Here is a 21,546-nt window from a genome sequence, read left to right as displayed (position 1 = left end):
TGTTTTTACTTCTACAAGATTAAGGTTATTATACATATAATATATAGACAAACAACAAAATGTAAATAGTAATTGAATTTCAAGTGTGAAAGTGGTAAAGTTTCACATCGGAATGGAGAAAATGTTAAGTTTATAAGAGAGGTAACACATATCCCCATTACCTTAAGGTTTTGAGTGGACATGTGATATCAATGTCTGTTATAACTATGAATGTTGGTCCATTGACACTTCTGGACCTCGCTTCCTTGACTTCCCCAACAGTGGTATCAGAGTCTGATTTGTTGGAGAATTTTCAAAATATGAATCTTTACAATTGTTAACGTTTATGGAGAATCTTCAAAATATGAATCTTTACAATTGTTAACGTTTATGGGTGTAGTGGCTGAGGCTTTTGATATTAACTTAAAGGTAACAGGTTCGAATCTTGATTGATTTATTCGGTAAAATATCGTTGGTCGATATGCTTAACGTGAATGTGCGATCCATGTTAAGGTTTCCAAAGTATCCTGAAAGGGGATTGGCAAGTTAACCCATTTGCATCCAATTGCCTAAATTGGTGAGGGCGAATCGAACGTAAAGCTTAGTGTAAACACACGTTTTGGAATTTATTTTGTGCAATTTTCATCGTACCAGTTTCATCTTCTTCCTGTCCATGTTTTGCAGCACACCCCCAACACAAGATTTAACAATCTTTAGGTTCGATTTTTTATTTTGATTTTTTGATATTGATCCATACTTTATTTATAATTAATATTAAAGTATGCAACTTTAAAAAAGATGATTACAACTTTCAACGATTGTGAAAGATACACAATTAAGTCATATAATTTTTTAGAATTGATGTGATTTCAATTTACAATTTTTGTGATTTATTTGTGCCTGCAACTTCGATAGAGAAATGAACATCCATGCTTCCTTATTCATAACTAGGATGAAAGGTACATAATTGTATTAAATAAATATGTCATAAATATATGATTTATATTTATTTATGTTAAATTTAACATGCGGAATTAAATTTGTATGTGCATGATTTATAAACTATTGAAGTATTTGAGTTTGAATTATTATGAATATATTTGGTTTATAGCATAAACTTGAATATAAATTACATGTTACATATTATTGTTTGGTGTAAGTAATTTATTTTTAATGCATTATTTCTAGATGAAATGATTTTGTAAAAATAAAAAATAAAAAACCATGAATTTGATTTTATGATGCATGTATTGGTAAAAAAAAATGATGTAGATAAAATGTTTAAAATATCAAGGACATGTTTAAATTATATTTTAGTTTGTGCAAGAATTTATTAAATTTAAAATGATTTATTTCATATTATATGTCTATCATAATGTGAAAATATCATTTCTTGTTCATCTTGATATTAAAATTAATTTGGGTATGTTTTAGATTATTGTAAGTTGACAAATATTTATGGAGAAAAGTTATAGAAGATATTATGAGAATTCATTGTTTATTTTGTATTGTGATTTTTATTTGGATATACCATAGAACATTGATAAATATGAGACATAAATTGATCACATTAAATTTGTTATGCATATGTTTGTTATGCAAGAAAATTGTTTGTTTTAAAAGAATAGAAATAAATTCTATGGTGTTATATTTATATGGAGTTTCTGAATTACATGTTTAAACTCACTTAATGAAATAAAGTTAGTCATGAAAAATTTGTATGAATAAGGTTGTCCATTGCTATAAATGTTTAATGCATTAAATATATTTTGGATATATTTAAGCGAAAGTAAAACCTCAAACTAAAAAGGTTGGCAAATGAATAATGACTTAATAGGTATGTATATGACAAAATGAATGACAAAAGTGTCATGATGATAGTTTGTTGAAACTATCAAGAATATAGAATATATTTTGTATATGATAAATGTACTAAAATGACAAAAATATCATGTATTGATGATAGTTGGTAAATACTATCAAGAGTGCATAACGTAATCATAGACATGACTACTTGAAAGATTATATATTCAAAGTTTATTAAAGTTTGAAAAATCTTGTGATTCTTTGATGAAAGAATTGACAAGGATACAATGTCTTTTGATATAAGTGAATACAAGGAAGACATCATTAAGGATGTGGAACAAGCTCATATCTAAGTAATCATCAATAGTATATGTCATGTAGTTGAACGAAGTTCCATCTCTTTATCATGAAGTTTTTCACAGAGTGCATACTCATGTCACCTTCCGTAACACACATCACTAGTGATGATGATCAAAAATTGACTTCATATGCAATGTCCTCAACAACAATTTCAACCTCAACTTCACCATTAACTAGCTTTGGGGCGATATACTGCATTGATCTTCCTTTTACATGGTTCCAATTGTCATTCAACACATCAACCCATAGTTTCCTTACTTCATCAGTTTTCGAAATTAGGGTTTCAGAATTCGCAATTTTTTGGAGTTTCAGGTACCAAAGCAGAAGGGAATTTCCCTATGACAGGTTCATCAGCCTATATAATATATGTTAGAAATGTGCAAAAAAATTATTGTTCTTTTTTTATGTTAGAAATTTAAAATCAAATATTTATTTTAAGTAGTTTTTTAGTAAATGAATTATTCACGTGCATGATTTTTATAAAAAATTATGATTAATAGTGAATTATAATTATTCCAATTTTTATTTAAAAAATATGAAATAGCTAAATTTTAATGGTTAATTACAAATAGTGGTATTGTCATTCTTTACACCTATGTCACTTTCAACTATTAAGATTCATTTTCAAAAGAAAAATAAACTAAGTAAAATATTTATTCAATTTATTGTATATTTACTCAGTGGTCAAACCCATGCCCAATTTAACATTTGTCAGAGGTAAAAATATGATAATTTGGATTCGAACTCATAATTTCACATACTATGTCCTTACATTTTTTTTTATAATTTTTATTTCTACGATATTAAAAAGTTTTAACTTAACTAATTCTTTAATGAAAAATATTTATATTATCTATAATATTTATATTCATTAACATATTAACATTAATATGTTATAATCGTTCTTATTTTTATTTTAAAGATATAAAAAAGTTAAATTTAACTAATTGATCAATAACAATTAAATATGTAAAGTTTTTAATAGTATAACCAATAATTTTTAAATATATATGTAAAGTTTTTAATCAAATACAAATATGTCCTTAAAAATTTTCACATGTCTTAAAATGAAAAAGTGTATATAAAGACTATTTGGTAATAAGATAATAGTAAAATCAATATTTTTTAAATATATATGTAAAGTTTTTAATCAATACAAATATGTCCTTAAAAATCTGCTCATGTCTTAAAATGAAAAAGTGTATATAAGGACTGTTTGATATGTATGGTAGTAATTTGTTTGCTAAAATTTATTACATAGAGATAATATGCAATAAATGTCCTATATATACCAATAACATATTTTAGAATTATCTATTAGTTTTGGTAAAAAAAAAAAAAAATAGAAAAGTTAAAACGATAGACACTGGTGACCCACCAAATCAAAACTTATTGTATTTTATTGATTTATTAAAGTGCAGTAGCAGTAGTACTATGTTTATTTAGAAAATATCTTTCCGTCTTAACCTCTCTTTCCTTTCCCCCTACCACTACTATAAATAGACATCAGTGACAAGTCGTTGGTACCACACAGCTAAGATAACAAAACAGACAACTCAATCATACATCTCATTCTTGTCCCTAGATTATCTGTTACTCATGTCTAACACTGTTGATCAAGTCATCAAGTGCAGAGGTTTCAAACTATGTTCTATTCATTTTTTTCCTACAATATTTTGATCATCGGTTTATTTATTGTGTTTTGAAATTTTTTGTTATACTATACTTGCAGCTGCGATTGCATGGGAGGCTGGGAAGCCACTGGTGATTGAAGAAGTAGAGGTGGCGCCACCGCAGGCCGGTGAAGTTCGTCTCAAGATACTCTTCACCTCCCTTTGCCATACTGATGTTTACTTCTGGGAAGCTAAGGTAATTCATAATGACTAATAGATCAACCAATTAACTTTTTTTAACCGAATCCTAAACTTTTAGATTATTTTAATTAGATCTGTAAACTTTTGAATAATTTGTATTTGGATGCCTAAACTCAAGACTCAATTATAAATTCTTACACTTTTTCCCTTGTTTCAGGGTCAGACTCCATTGTTTCCTCGTATATTTGGTCATGAAGCTGGAGGGTATTTTTCTATTGATTGATCATTTGGTTATCTAATGTATTAGTAATTTAGTATGTAATGTGAATAAATGTTATTGATCATTGTTGGGATGATGTTGATCAGGATTGTGGAGAGTGTAGGTGAGGGTGTGACTCATCTGAAACCAGGAGATCAAGCACTGCCTGTGTTCACAGGGGAGTGTGGGGATTGTCCACATTGTAATTCAGAGGAGAGCAACCTGTGTGATCTTCTGAGAATCAACACTGACAGAGGTGTCATGATCAATGACAACAAATCTAGATTTACTATCAAGGGACAGCCCATCCACCATTTCCTCGGTACTTCGACATTCAGCGAGTACACTGTGGTTCATGCTGGATGTGTTGCAAAGATCAACCCTGATGCACCACTTGACAAAGTTTGCATACTCAGTTGTGGAATTTGCACTGGTATGTATATACAAGATCCCTAACTTGAGATATTAATATATAATTGGGCTTAGTCTGTGGTTTCTCAGTTTAATTTGCATATACTCTTGTAGGTTTTGGTGCTACTGTGAATGTTGCAAAACCAAAACCTGGCTCTGCAGTCGCGATCTTTGGACTTGGAGCTGTTGGCCTTGCTGTATGTTGCTCTTATACCTTTGTCTGCATGTGTGCGTGTGTGTTGCAGTTATGATTGGAAATGAAATGAGCTAATATTATTAACCTCTGCTGATCTTCTCTTTAAACCATGATATAGGCTGCTGAAGGGGCAAGGATCTCTGGTGCATCAAGAATCATTGGAGTTGATTTAGTTTCTAGCCGATTTGAATTAGGTACAATGTTTTTAACTTTTCTGAAATCCTTGAAGATTTGGATCAACATAATTTTTTTGATGGCATTTCTTTTTCTTTTCTTTGTTGGCAGCTAAGAAGTTTGGGGTAACTGATTTCATAAACCCAAAAGATCACGACAAACCTGTGCAAGAAGTTAGTTCATTAACAATTTAGTAAATATATTTCTGTTTTCTGTTATAACTTTTTAGTATGATGCTATGCCTTTAAATGTTGTTTGTTTTTTTACACAAAAGGTACTGAGATGTGAAAATTGGCTTGCAGGTAATTGCTGAAATGACCAATGGGGGCGTGGATCGTGCCGTTGAATGTACTGGTAGCATCCAAGCTATGATCTCCGCATTTGAATGTGTCCATGATGTATGCAAAATAAAATTCATTTACTCTTACTTGTTGCTTAAGAAAGTATAAATCCTACAAAGGCTAAAGCCGAACCTTGATTTGTTCTTCTTATTAGGGTTGGGGTGTTGCTGTACTAGTTGGAGTTCCAAACAAAGATGATGCCTTCAAAACTCATCCTTTGAATTTCTTGACTGAGAGGACTCTTAAGGGGACCTTCTACGGAAATTACAAACCTCGCACTGATCTTCCTAATGTTGTTGAGAAGTACATGAAAGGAGTAAGCTTCTATATATTGAATTCTGCAATGCTTTTAGGAGAAATTAATTTTAACATTGCATTATTTTTTATATGTTATTTATGTTGCTAATACTATGTTATGTGACATTAATTGCAGGAGCTGGAACTGGAGAAATTCATTACTCACAGAATACCATTTTCAGAGATTAACAAAGCTTTTGATTATATGCTCAAAGGGGAGTCTATCAGATGTATCATCAATATGGAGGAGTAAAACTCTATAAAATTAATGTAATAGTCCCTACTGGGGGACTGAGCACTTTCTAGTTTTATAATAATAAACTTAATAATAATAAATAATCCTGTTTGGGTTATTGAGTTTGTGAGGATTGGTGAAGTTTTACTAAGTAATCCTGTTTGTTATTGAAATCTTTGATCTCTAAGTATCAAAATAAATAGCTTAAAGTTGTTGATGTGTGACCACTATTGTCAAGAATTTTTTATACAAGGGTTTGACATATCACTAAACCACCACACATGATCACTAAACATATTGTCAATATTCAAGCGTGAGTAGGAACACAATCACATTTGACATAGAAACAACTTAAAAGAGATATTATTTACATACAAGCGTCAATAGGAGTTTTACATAAATGAAAAGAGTTTAAAGATAGTATAATGACAACATAGTCAAACACACATGGAAGGGTGTGTAGGCTTGTGCCCCCACCATGTTTTGAATTTTTTTTCTTAATTATATATATCACACATTTATATGTTAAATATAATAAAAATTAGTTAATAAATTTTCATTGGCCCACACTACCTCAATATAAATCTGAATAGACTAGTGTATAATGATGCCCCACACCACACTTAATAAATTCTAAAGGTGATTCTCTAAATATTTGTTTAGTTTTTTTTGTGATTATTTAATTATAAAATAAATGCATTCCCCATTGATAATTTATATTATAGTTCCAATTTCAATTAACTTAATCTCTCCACCTCTCTATAGTCTGTTGATAAAACATAAGAATAGGATTATAAATCAATTCAGTCTCTCCATCCCCTCAAAGCAGAATATTAAATAAAGAAGAATTATGATGTATATTCATATTTTTGAAAATTCAATCATATATTTATTTCTTATTACATTTTATATTTATTTAATGTTACATATTTATATATATATATATATATATATATATATATATATATATATATATATATATATATATATATATATATATATATATATATAATATAATATATATTGACTCCACTATGGTAATTTTCTGGATCCGTCCTGACTCAAAGTCTAAACTAATTTTACACATACAATCAATCAAAATCTTTACATTTGTCATGTCATATTAGTTTTTTTAAATTAAAATTATGTTTTAATTGAATACATGGTTGTGATTGGTTGACAGTGTAAAAATATTTCACATTGTATATGCAAATCCCTTTTTTTCAAATGAAAAAATAGATGTTGAGTAATTTATAAATGTGAAATTATTGAAATGTACCTAAGGTTTTAATATTTAGGGTGTGTTTGGTTGATGGATTAAATTTACTATCCTATGAATGTTATTGTTGGAAAAATAGTTCCAATCAATTTGTTTGGCAACTTATCTAGTTTCCTAGAAATATTTTAAAATTTTATTTTAGTTATAGTTTTAAAATTTTAAAAACAAAAAAAAATATTAAAATAATATAGGATAGTTAGAGGTGATTACTTTTTATTCTCATGCGAATATAAGATTCACACCTATTAACATGAGAATAAATCTTAAGCTTTCATGAGTAAATTTTATTCCAAGGAATAAAAAGTACCTAGAAATAATTTCTTAAAACTTCAAACAAATATTCCCATGTGATTCTCATCCTCACATTCCCGAGAACCCTATTTAAATCAATGAAGCAAACACCCCCTTACTGTAAAGATGTGGTGTCCAAACCATTTATCCTGCTGTATTTTAGGATGTGTATGGAGTTAGGTTGTCGCTATAGCGATAGCGGAAATAGCGACTGCATTTGTGGAGTCATGACGGTGCAATATCGGTAACCCTCTTATATTTTAGAATGTATAACATGCATGTCTTTTACGAGAATCTTTTAGAGTATATAATTAACAGAGTTGAGCTTATACTTATCAAATTTTTATTATTCTCCATTTAAAATGCATACAAATCAGCCGAACAAAACTCTAATACCACTTTATTAGAAATTAATCAAATAACCGGTATCTTAAAAGCATAATATTTGTTCAAACATGTGCAATTTAAGTAAATAAATAATAAACCTAATTCCAAAATATAATAGTAATAAGAAAAAAATTAAATAGCAATGACATCAAATTTTTGACATGGAAAACTTTCTTCAAAGTGAAAGAATAAAAATCACATGATCTAATCTAGTAAAACTTTTCAATACAAAACTTTTCCATGTTACACAAAGAGATAACAAACTTCACCATTAAACAATAAAGATAAAAAACACACTCACTCCAAACTACTCATCTACAAAGCGTGGATATACCCAAACAAATAATTGAGATAAAACTATTTAGCTAATGATATAGATATAATTAACTAACCGATAAGCATAACACACTGAATTTATAGTTCAAACTGATAAATTTATGACACTCATCTATCGCAAAAAAGCAATTTTCTTGTCTCAAAATGTTGTGTTGTGTTTTTCTCTTATGTGCTGGTGTGTTTGTTTTGATGGTTTTATATTAGGATTATAAAACCTTCTTGGACCATGCTTCCCTCGCCGTCGTTGAAGCGGCAATCTTCTGAAACACCTTCGTGTCCACACATTGGTGAATGTAGAATAATGTTTCTTGATCTTTCTTTCTCGTTTCACGTTGCACATTTATTTTAGCTGCCGTTGCATTTTCTACAACCGACATGTTGCCATCATTGATGAGCTCAAGCACATCTTAAGCACCAAAAAACACATGCATCTGAATCGATCACCAATTCCAATTCATTATGTAGAATACTTGGAGCTTCGTATTCAAGCCACCATTCATCTTCGCTCTTATACAAAACGCTCAAATCTCACCAACACTCGTGTTTGCCCTAACCCTGAGAATAAAGATTGTGAATCTCTTCAATTTCGATCTTCAATTCAATGTGAATATAAGGAAGGAAATCAACCATACACCCCCGTACACTCGTGTTTCCATTTAGATTGACGATTGGGACTTTGGATACCAGATGTTAGATTTTAAGACTCGATTTATACAAAAGAAAAAGAAGAAGAAATATGCTGATGATATATATATATATATATATATATATATATATATATATATATATATATATATATATATAGAGAGAGAGAGAGAGAGAGAGAGAAATTGAATAACAACATATTATAACAAAGTTTATTACTCATTAATTGTATTTACAATACCATAATTCAGTTAATAAACAATAAGTGAACTCAAAATGAAACTCAAATGAAATTACAACTTTTTACGTGACTTGAATTTGAATTACATTTAACAATTTTCATTATCAATGAAATTAGTAACAAACATTAAACTTCAAGAAGAAAAAAGTGTAGCGTCATGAACAAGTTATACTATTTTAATTTGATTTTAACTTGTTATTAGAAAATTGCTAGTGTATTGTGCTAACCGAACATAGATATATGAAACACCTTTATTACCATACTAATTTTAGTGACTAGTTGCATATTCAAAATCTCTATGTTAGATATTTTTGAATCCCTTTACAATAAATTTGTGTAATTCACAACTCAATGAATATTTCGAAAGTTTATTTCAGGAATTGTCAAGTGGGAAATTCATAAAACCCCACCTTGCATGTTTGCTTCACTCATGATCATACCATCAATTTTTCTTCAAACCCTACCAAAACCTCCATCCTCACTCAATCATTTTTCAAATTCAAAACAACATTTCTCTATTTTTTCAAATCAAAAGAAGTTGGAATTTAAGGTAATGTACATGTATTTCCTTACTTATTACTTGCTATAATATGGTTTTTGTCTGAAAAAACGAACATTGCATCCAAAAATGTATTTCTAGATTGTTGTTGAATGATATGGAAAATTGTATTTCCGGATTATTTCAAATTTGAATTTGGTCTGTTTTAAAATTTATTTATGTTATGATTGGCCTTAGATATGGGGCACCCTTATGTTGTCTCCAAAATTATTTATGTTATGATTGTACTTTCCTTTTTTCCAATTAGACTTTTATTTTGTTCTTAAGACATTAATAATCAACTTGAACATTAAAAGACTTAAAACTCTATTTGGACTATGGTTACTATCCCTTGGCATTTTGGACCTCTTGGACTTAGTATTAGGAGCCTTGTTACCTTGAGATCTCTGGACCTTGATTATCTTATTTGTTATGTTTATTATGAAAAGCTTTGTATGCTTATCTGAGGAAAAAACCAAAACTTGTGAACATTTGTTATGGACATAGGGTTTGCCCAGTTTAGCAACCAGAGGAATAAAATCTGAATGTTTAGTTTAATCTGAAGGATGAGGTGAATAAGCCATTGATGAAAGATGGAAATTCTGGAAAAATAGCAAAGGGAAGAGGAACAATTGAGTTTGAAGCTTAGAGTTGTTAGGTCAAAAGAGAGCGTAAAAGGAAAATGAAAATCATGTTGGAGGTATTTATACTCCTAAGATTCAAAGTGTTTTCCGAGAGAAGAAGTTAGAACGATCGTGGACACGCGACGAACATGTGCCAGATAGTTGTGGGCTGATTGAGGAAGTTGTTGAGTGTGAGCCATGTTTTATCCTAGGAAGTTGGAGCTAGATAATAGGGAAGTGGCTGCATGCTTGCAGACACGACCTTCGAGGAAAAGTCATGATGACGGTGAAGTCAAAACGTATTGATAAAAAAAGGAAGTTGAAAATGCCCTCTTCTCATGGACAAATCGAACAATTTTACTATTGGTTTAAATATTTTTGACAATAATTACAAAAAAAAAATAATATATATATATATATATATATATTATTAATTTAAATACTTTTATATATTAAAAGAATTATAGGCACTGATTTTATTATCTCTTTTAAAAAAAATCATTTTTTTAATTATATTTTGGGAACAAATACGCGTACCATACTAATACAAGTGCAAATGCATTGGTAATCATACCAAAATCCGTGCGAACGCACGGGCTATTACATTTTTTGGACAATTAAAGAAAAAAAAGTAAAAAATAATGTATTAATCCAAACACGAGAAAAATGTGTTATTTTTTAATTATTTATTTCATTTTTAATTATATATTTGAAAACAAATATGCGTAACACACTATTTCCCGTGTAAACGCACGGGTAATACGCCAGTACCATGTGAACGCATTAGTAACCATACCAAACTATTGTTCCAATATTCCTATAACATGAAGTTATTGATAAAACTGTTGAATATTAACGAGAACATGAAATTATTAATTAAAATATTGAATATTAACAGGAACACGAAGTTATTAATCAAACTATTGAATATTAATGATAACATGAAGTTACTAATCAAAATATTGAATACTAATGGGAACATGAAGTTATTTATCAAAATATTGAGTATTTACGGAAATATTAAATTATTGATCAAAATATTGAATATTAACGGAAACATGAAGTTATTGTGCAAAATATTCAATATTAACGAGAATATGAAGTTACTGATCAAAATATTTAATAATAACAGAGACATGAAATTACTGATCAATATGAAATTACTAATAAAATATATAATAATAACGGGAACATGAAGTTACTAATCAAAATATTGAATAATAATAGAACAACTTTACTATTGGTTTAAATATTTTTTGCAACAATTCCAAAATTAAAATTATATATATATATATATATATATATATATATATATATATATATATATATATATATATATATATATATATATATATATATATATATATATATATATATATATATATATATATATATATATATATAATTTATTCAAATACTTTTATACATTGAAAGAATTGTAGGCACCAATTTATTATCTCTTTTAAAAAAATTATTTTATCATATTTTAAAAACAAACGTGCGCGTATCATACCTGTACCTGTACGAACATACGAGTATTCTACTAGTTTTACAAACAATTATATTATTTGAATGAGTGTTTGTGTTGTTTTGTTGTTTGTGTATATATCCATGATATAATGTAACCCATAAAATTCTTAAACTTTTTTAAATAAATAAGAAACAGCAAGGGACTATTACACTTTCTCTAAATCTAACCTATTAGATTTAACAACATTCAATTAAAACAATCCATCCAAAAACAAAATATTTTCAACTAAGACAAATGTATTACATTTTGACATTTAAAATTTAAAAACTTATAAAAGTAATTTGGATTTTCTTTATAAATTAATAAAATAAAAACTTATAAAGATATATTCTTTTTATTATTATTATTTATGATTAAGTTATTATACATAAAATTAATGATAATTATTATTGTATTTATCACAATTTATTTACTTATTTATTTATATTTGTCTATCTAATTATTATATTTATTATTATTTATTTTGTAACTTCAATTAACTTTATTACCTAATTTTTTAATTAAATTCCCTTAATAATATAAACAACTCAAATTTTAAAATTTTTAAACTTATAACAGATCAAATAGTAGCCGTTACACTTTCTCAATTTCTAATCCATTAAATTTTAAAACAACCAAGTAAAAGATAAATTAAAAAAAAAAGAATAAATACTCATAAAAGAGAAAGAAAATTTCTTTTAAAATTTTATAAATTTAAAATTTAAGTGCTATTACCCATTCTTAGTTATTATACATAAAACTAATAGCAATTATTTATATCGCTATTTATATGTAAATAAAAAATTAAATATCAACTATTAAAAAAAATTATTTTTAATATGTCGGCAATCTAGTTGCAAGTAAAAACTATAATTTCTGCATGACGGAGAAAAAGTCACTTGCCCATATTAAACGTCCAATTAGTTAATCCATCAACTATGTATTTAAAAAACGAAATAAAAAATAGAGGAGATGCTAACCGTTAAAGCGTTAATGTATTTTATAGATAAACTTTAAAGTTTTGGTGGGAAAATACAAATAAAACCCCCATTGTAAAACCAGGTACAGTTGGCGGCTACCTAGTGTGGTATGTCAAAAACAAAAGGGATACCTGTCAATAAACCAACAGCGACAGCGATTACCGACAAAACAAAACCAAAGCGGTATTCTATTTTCATTATTTATTAAAACACATTAGTAGTAGTACTTTGCTTCCTTTTCCATTACTATAAATAGAGAGATCACTGACGCGTTGATATTTCCACATACAAATATAGTAGCATAAATCAAATCAAACCAAACCAAACTACTCACTCATACATTCTAATATTCTATATTCTCATCTCACTTACTTTAATTAATTACGATCGTAGTCTATTGATTTCATCATCGTCGTCAGTTAATCATGTCGAACACTGTTGGTCAGGTTATCAATTGTAGAGGTAAACCATCTCCTTCATTTTGCTTCCTACTATATTTTAATCATCGCTTGCTCCGTTGATTGTGTTTTGAAAATATGTATTGTAATTGCAGCTGCGGTTGCATGGGAGGCTGGGAAGCCTCTGGTGATGGAAGAAGTAGAGGTGGCGCCTCCACAGGCCGGAGAAGTTCGTCTCAAGATACTCTTCACCTCCCTTTGCCACACTGATGTTTACTTCTGGGAAGCTAAGGTAATAAATCTCCCTGAATTAAATTTTTTTAATGGAATTTCTCAACTTCTAAATAATTTTCAATTGGATCTCTAAATTCAGGGACTAGTTATAAACTCTTTAGTAGTTTAGGGACTTTAATATTAGCTTAAGGACCTAATTATAAATTACAAGAAAATTTTGCATTCAATTACACTTTTTTTAGTTCCAGATCTATTTGAAAACCCCAAAATAGTGTTCAAGGAAAAACTACTTTGGTAATAAAAGTAAATTCATATTAGAGAATTTGCTCTTCTAATGTAGTTTGAGTATATTACATAACAGAATGAGATGTTTAGTATCTAACACAAATTCATTTGTTTAACATGAACTGTTAAATTATTCTCAGATTTAACCTGTTATAAGATATTCTAATGCTGTTTTTCCCCTTCAAAGTTTCATTGTTGTGTTGAACATGCAGTAACTTAACTTTGTTTTCTTGGTTTCCCTTGTTTCAGGGTCAGACTCCTTTGTTTCCTCGAATATTTGGTCATGAAGCTGGAGGGTATTGTTTCTCTTCTCAATATTCAAACTTCAATCACCTAATATAAATATTTGCCTTATATATTATTGATTGAACCATTTGATTATATAATGTATTAGTAATTTATATGTAATGTTGGGATGATGTTAATCAGGATTGTGGAGAGTGTAGGTGAGGGTGTGACACATCTTAAACCAGGGGATCATGCTCTGCCAGTATTCACAGGGGAGTGTGGGGAATGTCCACATTGTAAGTCAGAGGAAAGCAACATGTGTGATCTTCTTAGGATCAACACTGACAGAGGTGTCATGCTCAATGACAACAAATCTAGATTCTCTATTAAGGGACAACCTGTACACCATTTCGTTGGTACCTCTACATTTAGCGAGTACACTGTGGTACATGCTGGATGTGTTGCAAAGATCAACCCTGATGCACCACTTGACAAAGTTTGTATTCTCAGCTGTGGAATATGCACAGGTATGTATATAGAAGATCTCTAACTTGAGATATTAGTATATAACTAGGCTTAGTCTGTGATTTCCTAATTCAATTTGCATTGACGCTTGTGTAGGTCTTGGTGCTACCATCAATGTTGCAAAACCAAAACCTGGCTCTTCAGTTGCTATCTTTGGACTTGGAGCTGTTGGCCTTGCTGTATGTTACTCTTATACCTTTGTCTGTATGTGTGTGTGCGCGCGCTGCAGTTATGATTGGAAATGAAATGACCTAATACTAACTTCTGCACTTCTCTTTAAACAAAAATTTAGGCTGCTGAAGGGGCAAGGATCTCTGGTGCATCAAGAATCATTGGAGTTGATTTAGTTTCCAGCCGATTTGAATTAGGTACAATGCTTTCTTTGTCTCCTAAATCCTTGAAGTTTTGGATCAACATAATTTCAATGAATGTTCTTTTCATGATGGTGTTTCTTATTCTTTTCTTGTTGGCAGCTAAGAAGTTTGGGGTTAATGAGTTTGTAAACCCAAAAGAGCATGACAAACCTGTGCAACAGGTTAGTTCATTGATAATTTGTTATATTTCTGTTTTGTATTATAATTTTGAGTATGATGCTATGAATTAAAATGTTGTTGGTTTTTTTCATACAAAGAGATTGAGATGTGATGTGAGGTTTGCAGGTAATTGCCGAAATGACAAATGGAGGTGTAGATCGAGCTATTGAATGTACCGGTAGCATCCAGGCCATGATCTCAGCTTTTGAATGTGTCCATGATGTATGCAAAATGAAATTCTTTTACTCTTATTTGTTGCTAAAGAAATTATAAATCTTACTAAGGCTAAAGCTGAACCTTGATTTGTTCTTCTTATTAGGGTTGGGGTCTTGCTGTACTAGTTGGAGTGCCAAGTAAAGATGATGCATTCAAAACTCATCCTATGAACTTCTTGAATGAAAGGACACTTAAGGGTACCTTCTATGGAAACTACAAACCCCGCACCGATCTTCCTAATGTTGTAGAGAAGTACATGAAAGGAGTAAGCTTCTATACATGTTGGATTATGCAAATGCTTTAGGCGGATAAACTAATATTGCAGAATGATATGTTATTTGTGTTGTTAATTTGTGTTGTTAATGTGATGTTCATGAAATATTGCAGGAGCTGGAACTGGAGAATTTCATTACACACAGAATACCATTTTCAGAGATTAACAAAGCTTTTGATTACATGCTGAAAGGAGAGTCCATCAGATGTATCATCAATATGGAGGAGTAAAACTCTAAAACAAATATGTAATAGTCCCTACTGGGGGACTGAGGTCACTCTCTAGTTGTGTGAAAATAAATTTCATAAATAATCCTCTTTGGATTATTGAGTTTGTGAGGATTTGTTAATTTTGTACGTAAAGAATTGTGCTGCTGGGATATTATAATACTATATTATAAGTTAGATTTTGTGGTTTTGTTGTTGTTGATGGTGTGGTATTTTAAATAATTTTAATATAAGGTGAGGAAAATGGGTAAACTGTCTGTTATCCCATTTGATTTCTCTTGTGACATTTTTACAAATCTACTGAGTATGATGCAAATCCCTGCATTTTTGGGACAAGTTGATATGGACACTTCTAACTATACTGTAAGTTATATTTTGTTTCATGATTATCACTTTCTTCTGTGATTCCCACCATCTGTTTGTTAAAAGGCCCCTCAAAACCACATTCTCTTCTAACATATCATGTTAGCCCCTGAACCATATCATGTTCACTCTTCAAGCTACATGATCTTTCCCATGAGGGTGCTAGTAGAGTTTGGGGCTTAATTTCTTTTTCTGCTGCAAAATGTATAGTTGCTATCACTGAAAGTTTACTTTTTAGCTATTAAGCCTTACATTTTACATGAAAAAGATTCAGCAGGATAAGGCACATGTTGCAAAGACCTGCACATGTGGGAAGATCAAAGAGCTACATGACTTTGTCATTCTTTATGCTTTCTCTTACCATCTGTTTGAATCACTCATTCATCACACTAGAGGTGAAGCTCTCAAAATTAAATGTGGGCCAATTGTCATGATGGGATCACCAACACAGACTACACTCTTGGAGACAATTTTTACATCTTCAATGGTTTAATGTGGCTTGTATTAATTTTACAATTAGCTACAACTATAAGCAGAGTCATTAATGCTCAAGAAACTTACTCCAATACAGTACTAAAAATCATGTTCAAGAAAACATTCACATTTATTTTGAGAATTTTGTGAGCAATCCACTTGATGTTGTTATATTGCTCAATGGTTGTTTTGTCCATAAAAAGGAATTCTCACAATTCATTATACTCTATCAACTTTTTTATTTTATTTTTTTGAAATGAACTTCGTTATGTCAGCTCTGGTGTTCTCTATTGAACTGTATTAACTCAGGGCTTTGTGGTTAGAGATATTGGCTGGAAAGCAAGCAGGTTCAGTCTGACCTTGCTTGCCTTCCAAGGCCACTCACTGAGTAGTCACCCATATTAATACTCACTCCTTACACCAGGTGTGACCAATGGGATGGTGGCTTAATTGTTTACAAGAGCCAAGGAGTTGAAATTTCCAATCTTGTTCGACATTTCACTTACAGCTATTGTTGCCACCTTATAAATGTCCCATTAATTCTAAAGGAAACTATGATTCTATGGTCTCACTGCGGATATGATAATTTCATTCAACTCAGTTTCACTTTCAACCTTGTGGCCAGTGCTTCACTAGAAACACATTTTTTTCAGTTTTGCAACTTCCTTGAAAGTGCTGCACTATTGGAAGTTGAACTTACCTGTCAGTGAAGCAATAACAATTCGTTTTGCAGCATTCCAACAGTTTTTGGATATACCATCAAGTATTTGGACCATAACACCTCATTAGAATAGCCAAGGCTTTAACAGAATTCAACTATGTGTATCTAATTGGATCTGCATGATCTACTTGTCCTCTATTTCTTGTATGCATCATCTAGCACACACTTTCTCAATGCATATTGTTGGGCAACAGTCCTCATAAATTTTGCTACAATTTTTATTTATTAATTATTCTAAGAAGTACAGGATAAGCAAACACTAGGGTAGGGAGAGATTTTAAAATACAGTCATTGTTTTTTCATAGAACTTCTTTTGAAACTTTTGTTCACTTTCACAAGGACATCTCTTTATTGAAGAGCCAACTGAACTTGGGCTTCATCTTTCTCACTCGCTCGTCAGCACGCTCCTGTAGCCTCCTAATCTTGGGTGCGTACCCACACACAAGCTCTTGTGCCCGCCTTCCCTCGCTTGTCAAGCCCTCTAGCTTCTCCAATCTCCACCGTCCAATCAAAAACTCCAAACTCTCAACGTAGTCACTAACTGTATACACGCCAATACGTTGTGCCACCGCGGAGAAATGACTAAAGAGATGCGGGTCCTGTCCATCATGCATCAAGTGCCCCGGCATTGTTATATTGTTACTCATTATTTCTGATATGGCTGTCATTGTCTCTGTGGGGTCGACTTCTAAAAGCTTCTCCACAATCCTTTCATATGCAATCTCGTGGCGCTTCTCATCCGCAGCAATTGTGCCACATATCTGCGCAAGCACTGGATCACCTCTCTCCTTAGCTAACCGAGCCATACTCCCGTCTGACAGAAAAGTGGCTCGCTCTTGGAAGGACGCGTACACGAAGGTCTTGTATGGATTGCTTCCTGTTCCTATATCCTACACAGTAAACATTCAATTAATTCAAGATTTTAATAAACATATATCATCTCTGTAAATGCATAAAATGCATGCATCATCACCATGCCAGCTCCAATCAAGTATTGGATAGTTTTCTCAACCATGTGCATATCAACCCGACCCGATAAATAGAGATAGGTCTTGAGTAAATCTCCATGTCTATTCTCCTCAGCAGTCCAAGATCGTATCCATATAGTCCATGGATTGTTGCTTGCACCAACGTCGTCTCCAACCCCTTCCAACCCGTTTAACCATGACTGGTAAGTAGGCAATGCTTCCTCGGTGACCATGTCACCCACCAAAACTGCCAGATAATCGTCAGGAAGCTCAGCCGTTCGATCCCTTAGCTCCTTCACTTGATCGATGAACTCGTCTGAGGGTAAAGTTGAGTTTGGCAACAAGTCATGTGGCTGCCAGCATTCCTCCACGGGTTTGGCTAGTGGCAGCACACTTTCTGATACCCAACCTTCTAATGTTTTGAAAATTTCTTTCTTCTCAGGAGACAGTGAGTGTGTCTTTTTGGATTCTGAGACTGTTTTGGATGGGGCTTTTAGATAGCATTGTGATGGAGTCCATGTACGTGGTGCTCTTATTTGAGTGCACATTGTGAACATACAACAATGATAGAAAACTCCATAACCAAAAGAGAGAAAAAGCTTTGAACAAGAGAAGTTGTATGTGAAAAAGTAATTCTCAATCTTAATCTCTTTACAAAGGAGAGAACAACTATATATAGTTAATCTAGTTAGTTAGGTCCTAACTAACTTGTCTTAACTGCTTCTAACTAACTTTGAAGTTAGTTATTATAGGAAGAGAAAAAACAGAAAAGTTACACATCATTATTATTGCATAGCTCATTATCATTCACAGCCCCCCTCAAGCTGGAATGAATGTCAAGCATTCCAAGCTTGGATTGCAAAGTATTGAAAGGACCAGGTTGAAGAGACTTGGTAAAAATGTCCGCCACTTGCTCTTTAGACGTGACAGGCATGAGATGGACAACACCTGCTAGGACCTTTTCACGCACAACATGGCAGTCGAGTTCGATATGTTTTGTACGCTCATGAAACACAGGGTTGGCAGCTATATGCATAGCAGATTTGTTATCACAGTAAAGAATAATGGGTGCTGAATGCTTGATGTGAAGATCATGAAGAATAGTGAGCAACCAAACTCCTTCACACGTGGCTTGAGCAAGGGCACGATACTCGGCCTCAGAGGAAGATCTGGACACCACATGTTGTTTTTTGCTCTTCCAGCTAATAAGTGATGCACCAAGGAAATAGCAAAAACCAGAGGTAGATCTGCGTGTATCGGGGCAAGCTCCCCAATCTGAATCAGAAAAACCTTTGAGAGATAAGGAAGTATTAGAGGGAAAGAAGAGGCCATGGCCAGGACTTTGTTTGAGGTACTTCAGAACATGTAGACCAGCTAACATGTGTTTGTCTGTTGGTGAAGCAAGAAATTGGCTTAATTTGCTAACAGCAAAAGAGATTTCAGGTCTTGTATGTGTCAGATACAATAAACGACCAATAAGCCGTCTGTATGGAGTGGGATCAGAGAGAGAGGTGCCATATGATTTGTGAAGTTGTAGATGAGGTTGCATAGGGGTGGAACAAGGTTTTGCTCCAAGGAGGCCAGCATCAGAAATTAGATCAAGGGTGTATTTCCTTTGACACAAAGAAATGCCATGAGAGCTGCGAGCAACTTCAAAGCCTAGGAAGTATTTGAGAACTCCTAAGTCTTTGATACTGAATTTAGCATCCAGACATGTTTTAATTTGTAGTATCTCATGAGAATCAGTGCCTCCAACTACTAAATCATCAACATACACCAGAATCATAGTAAAGCCATGTGGAGAAGTTTTAGTGAAAAGAGAATAATCAGCTTTGGATTGAATATAACCTGATGCAATAAGAGTGTCAGTGAGCTTTGTATTCCATTGTCTACTGGCCTGCTTCAGACCATAAAGGGATCTTTGTAACTTGCAAACCAAATTGGGGGCAGGTAAGAGAAGACCAGGTGGAGGCTTCATGTAAACTTCCTCATCAAGATCACCATGAAGAAAAGCGGTGTTCACATCGAGTTGGAACAAAGGCCAGTTATGCACAGCAGCAATGGCTAAGCAAACTCTAACAGTGGTCATTTTAACAACTGGACTGAAGGTGTCAGTGTAATCTAATCCTTCAGTTTGAGTGAACCCCTTTGCAACAAGGCGTGCCTTGTACCTCTCAATAGTACCATCAGCATGCATTTTCACTTTAAAAACCCACCTGCAGCCAATGGCTTTCTTGTTTGAAGGTAAGGGCACAAGATCCCATGTGTTAGTTTTGGCCAGAGCCTGCAATTCAGAATTGATAGCAATTCTCCAATTCTCATCACAAATAGCTTTCTCATATGAGGCAGGTTCAGGGTTGACAAACAAATTAAGCATGTAATGTTTATGAGGGGAAGAAAAAGAATCATAGGATAAAGAAGAAGAAATAGGATACTTACATGCATGTGAAGATGTTGCCACAGCTGAGTCAGAATCAGAATGGTGAATTAGATTGCAATGATAATCTTTGAGATAGTTAGGAGGATTGGCATGTCTATGTGATCTTCTTATAGGAATAGGTTCACTAGTAATAGGAATAGGTTCACTAGTAATAGGAGTGGGATTAGATATAGTGGTGGGAGAATTGGAAGTATGATTATTGGGAGTGAGATCAATAGAAGAAGAGTGACTCTCAGTATGACCAACATCAATTGATTGAGGCTTAGTGTGATTATGGTCAATTGAATGATTAAAAAGAGGAGTATAAACAGAATTAGGCAGAAGGATATCATCAAGTAAATCATTCAAGGGTGGATTAGTGGATGAAGATGATGAGGGCATAGGAGGATTATGTGCATAGGGAAAATGTAATTCAAAGAAAACAACATCTCTAGAAACGAAAAGTTCTTTGTTTAGCAGATCAAATAAAAGGTGTCCTTTCACACCAGGTTTATAACCTAGGTTGATGCACTTTCTAGACCTTGAATCTAACTTCTTCCTATTTGATTGAAGGGTGGTGGCATAGCATAAAGAACCAAAAACTTTCAGGTTGGTCATGTCAGGTAGAGTATTGTACAAAAGCTGGTAAGGTGACTTGTGTTTTAAGAAAACTGTGGGGAGTCTGTTTATTATGTGAGTAGCATAGCTGACTGCATGAGCCCAGAATAAAAGAGGTAAATGAGCTTGAAAAAGGAGAGCTCTAGTGATGCCTAAAATGTGCTGATGTTTTCTTTCAACAATGCCATTTTGTTGAGGGGTAGCTACACATGAGGTTTGATGAATAATACCTAATTGTTTGTAAAAGTCAGGCATCAAAAACTCATTGCCATTGTCTGATCTAATGCACTTGACTTGACAATTGAATTGAGTTTTAATCAGAGCTACAAAGGACTTAACATGGGAACTGGTTTCAGATTTT

General features: G+C 32.1%; 3 protein-coding genes across 4 annotated transcripts; 2 read left to right on the top strand and 1 right to left on the bottom strand.

Moving 5' to 3' along the window:
* The first annotated feature begins 3,624 nt into the window (after positions 1-3,624).
* On the top strand, positions 3,625-6,089 carry LOC131661342 (alcohol dehydrogenase 1-like). The gene is made up of 10 exons (XM_058930855.1): positions 3,625-3,781; positions 3,878-4,014; positions 4,177-4,223; positions 4,326-4,651; positions 4,744-4,826; positions 4,944-5,019; positions 5,111-5,172; positions 5,302-5,397; positions 5,495-5,656; positions 5,774-6,089. The coding sequence occupies exons 1-10, from the start codon at positions 3,745-3,747 to the stop codon at positions 5,888-5,890; spliced, it is 1,143 nt and encodes a 380-aa protein (XP_058786838.1). The 5' UTR covers positions 3,625-3,744; the 3' UTR covers positions 5,891-6,089.
* Positions 6,090-12,974: 6,885 nt separating this feature from the next.
* On the top strand, positions 12,975-15,806 carry LOC131661340 (alcohol dehydrogenase 1). 2 transcript variants are annotated; one of them, XM_058930853.1, is made up of 10 exons: positions 12,980-13,164; positions 13,256-13,392; positions 13,869-13,915; positions 14,049-14,374; positions 14,469-14,551; positions 14,665-14,740; positions 14,846-14,907; positions 15,032-15,127; positions 15,225-15,386; positions 15,509-15,806. In XM_058930853.1, the coding sequence occupies exons 1-10, from the start codon at positions 13,128-13,130 to the stop codon at positions 15,623-15,625; spliced, it is 1,143 nt and encodes a 380-aa protein (XP_058786836.1). In that variant the 5' UTR covers positions 12,980-13,127; the 3' UTR covers positions 15,626-15,806. The 2 variants fall into 2 exon arrangements, with proteins under 2 accessions (XP_058786835.1, XP_058786836.1); XM_058930852.1 differs by having other exon boundaries at positions 12,975-13,164; positions 14,665-14,907.
* Positions 15,807-17,420: 1,614 nt separating this feature from the next.
* Positions 17,421-18,699, bottom strand: LOC131661344 (stearoyl-[acyl-carrier-protein] 9-desaturase 6, chloroplastic-like). Its single transcript, XM_058930857.1, has 2 exons — positions 18,154-18,699; positions 17,421-18,070 (listed from the first exon to the last, which is right to left on the bottom strand). The coding sequence occupies exons 1-2, from the start codon at positions 18,694-18,696 to the stop codon at positions 17,513-17,515; spliced, it is 1,101 nt and encodes a 366-aa protein (XP_058786840.1). The 5' UTR covers positions 18,697-18,699; the 3' UTR covers positions 17,421-17,512.
* Between the last annotated feature and the right edge of the window lie 2,847 nt (positions 18,700-21,546).

This window comes from Vicia villosa, linkage group LG3 (assembly GCF_029867415.1).
Source record: "Vicia villosa cultivar HV-30 ecotype Madison, WI linkage group LG3, Vvil1.0, whole genome shotgun sequence".
Classification (NCBI taxonomy): Eukaryota; Viridiplantae; Streptophyta; class Magnoliopsida; order Fabales; family Fabaceae; genus Vicia; species Vicia villosa.
The sequence above is the reverse complement of the archived record's forward strand: the minus strand, read 5'-3'. Positions and strand labels throughout refer to the sequence as shown.

What these genes read in the sequence shown, in the direction of transcription:
- LOC131661342 (XM_058930855.1), top strand. Translation starts at nt 3,745, where the DNA reads ATGTCTAACACTGTTGATCAAGTCATCAAGTGCAGAG. An exon ending in TTGGAGCTGTTGGCCTTGCT is followed by an intron (nt 4,827 to 4,943) that starts GTATGTTGCTCT and finishes ACCATGATATAG; the next exon opens with GCTGCTGAAGGGGCAAGGAT. An exon ending in TTGAGAAGTACATGAAAGGA is followed by an intron (nt 5,657 to 5,773) that starts GTAAGCTTCTAT and finishes CATTAATTGCAG; the next exon opens with GAGCTGGAACTGGAGAAATT.
- LOC131661344 (XM_058930857.1), bottom strand. Translation starts at nt 18,696, where the DNA reads ATGTGCACTCAAATAAGAGCACCACGTACATGGACTCCATCACAATGC. An exon ending in ACTTGATTGGAGCTGGCATG is followed by an intron (nt 18,071 to 18,153) that starts GTGATGATGCAT and finishes TTTACTGTGTAG; the next exon opens with GATATAGGAACAGGAAGCAA.
- LOC131661340 (XM_058930852.1), top strand. Translation starts at nt 13,128, where the DNA reads ATGTCGAACACTGTTGGTCAGGTTATCAATTGTAGAG. An exon ending in TCAGGTTATCAATTGTAGAG is followed by an intron (nt 13,165 to 13,255) that starts GTAAACCATCTC and finishes TTGTAATTGCAG; the next exon opens with CTGCGGTTGCATGGGAGGCT. An exon ending in TAGAGAAGTACATGAAAGGA is followed by an intron (nt 15,387 to 15,508) that starts GTAAGCTTCTAT and finishes GAAATATTGCAG; the next exon opens with GAGCTGGAACTGGAGAATTT.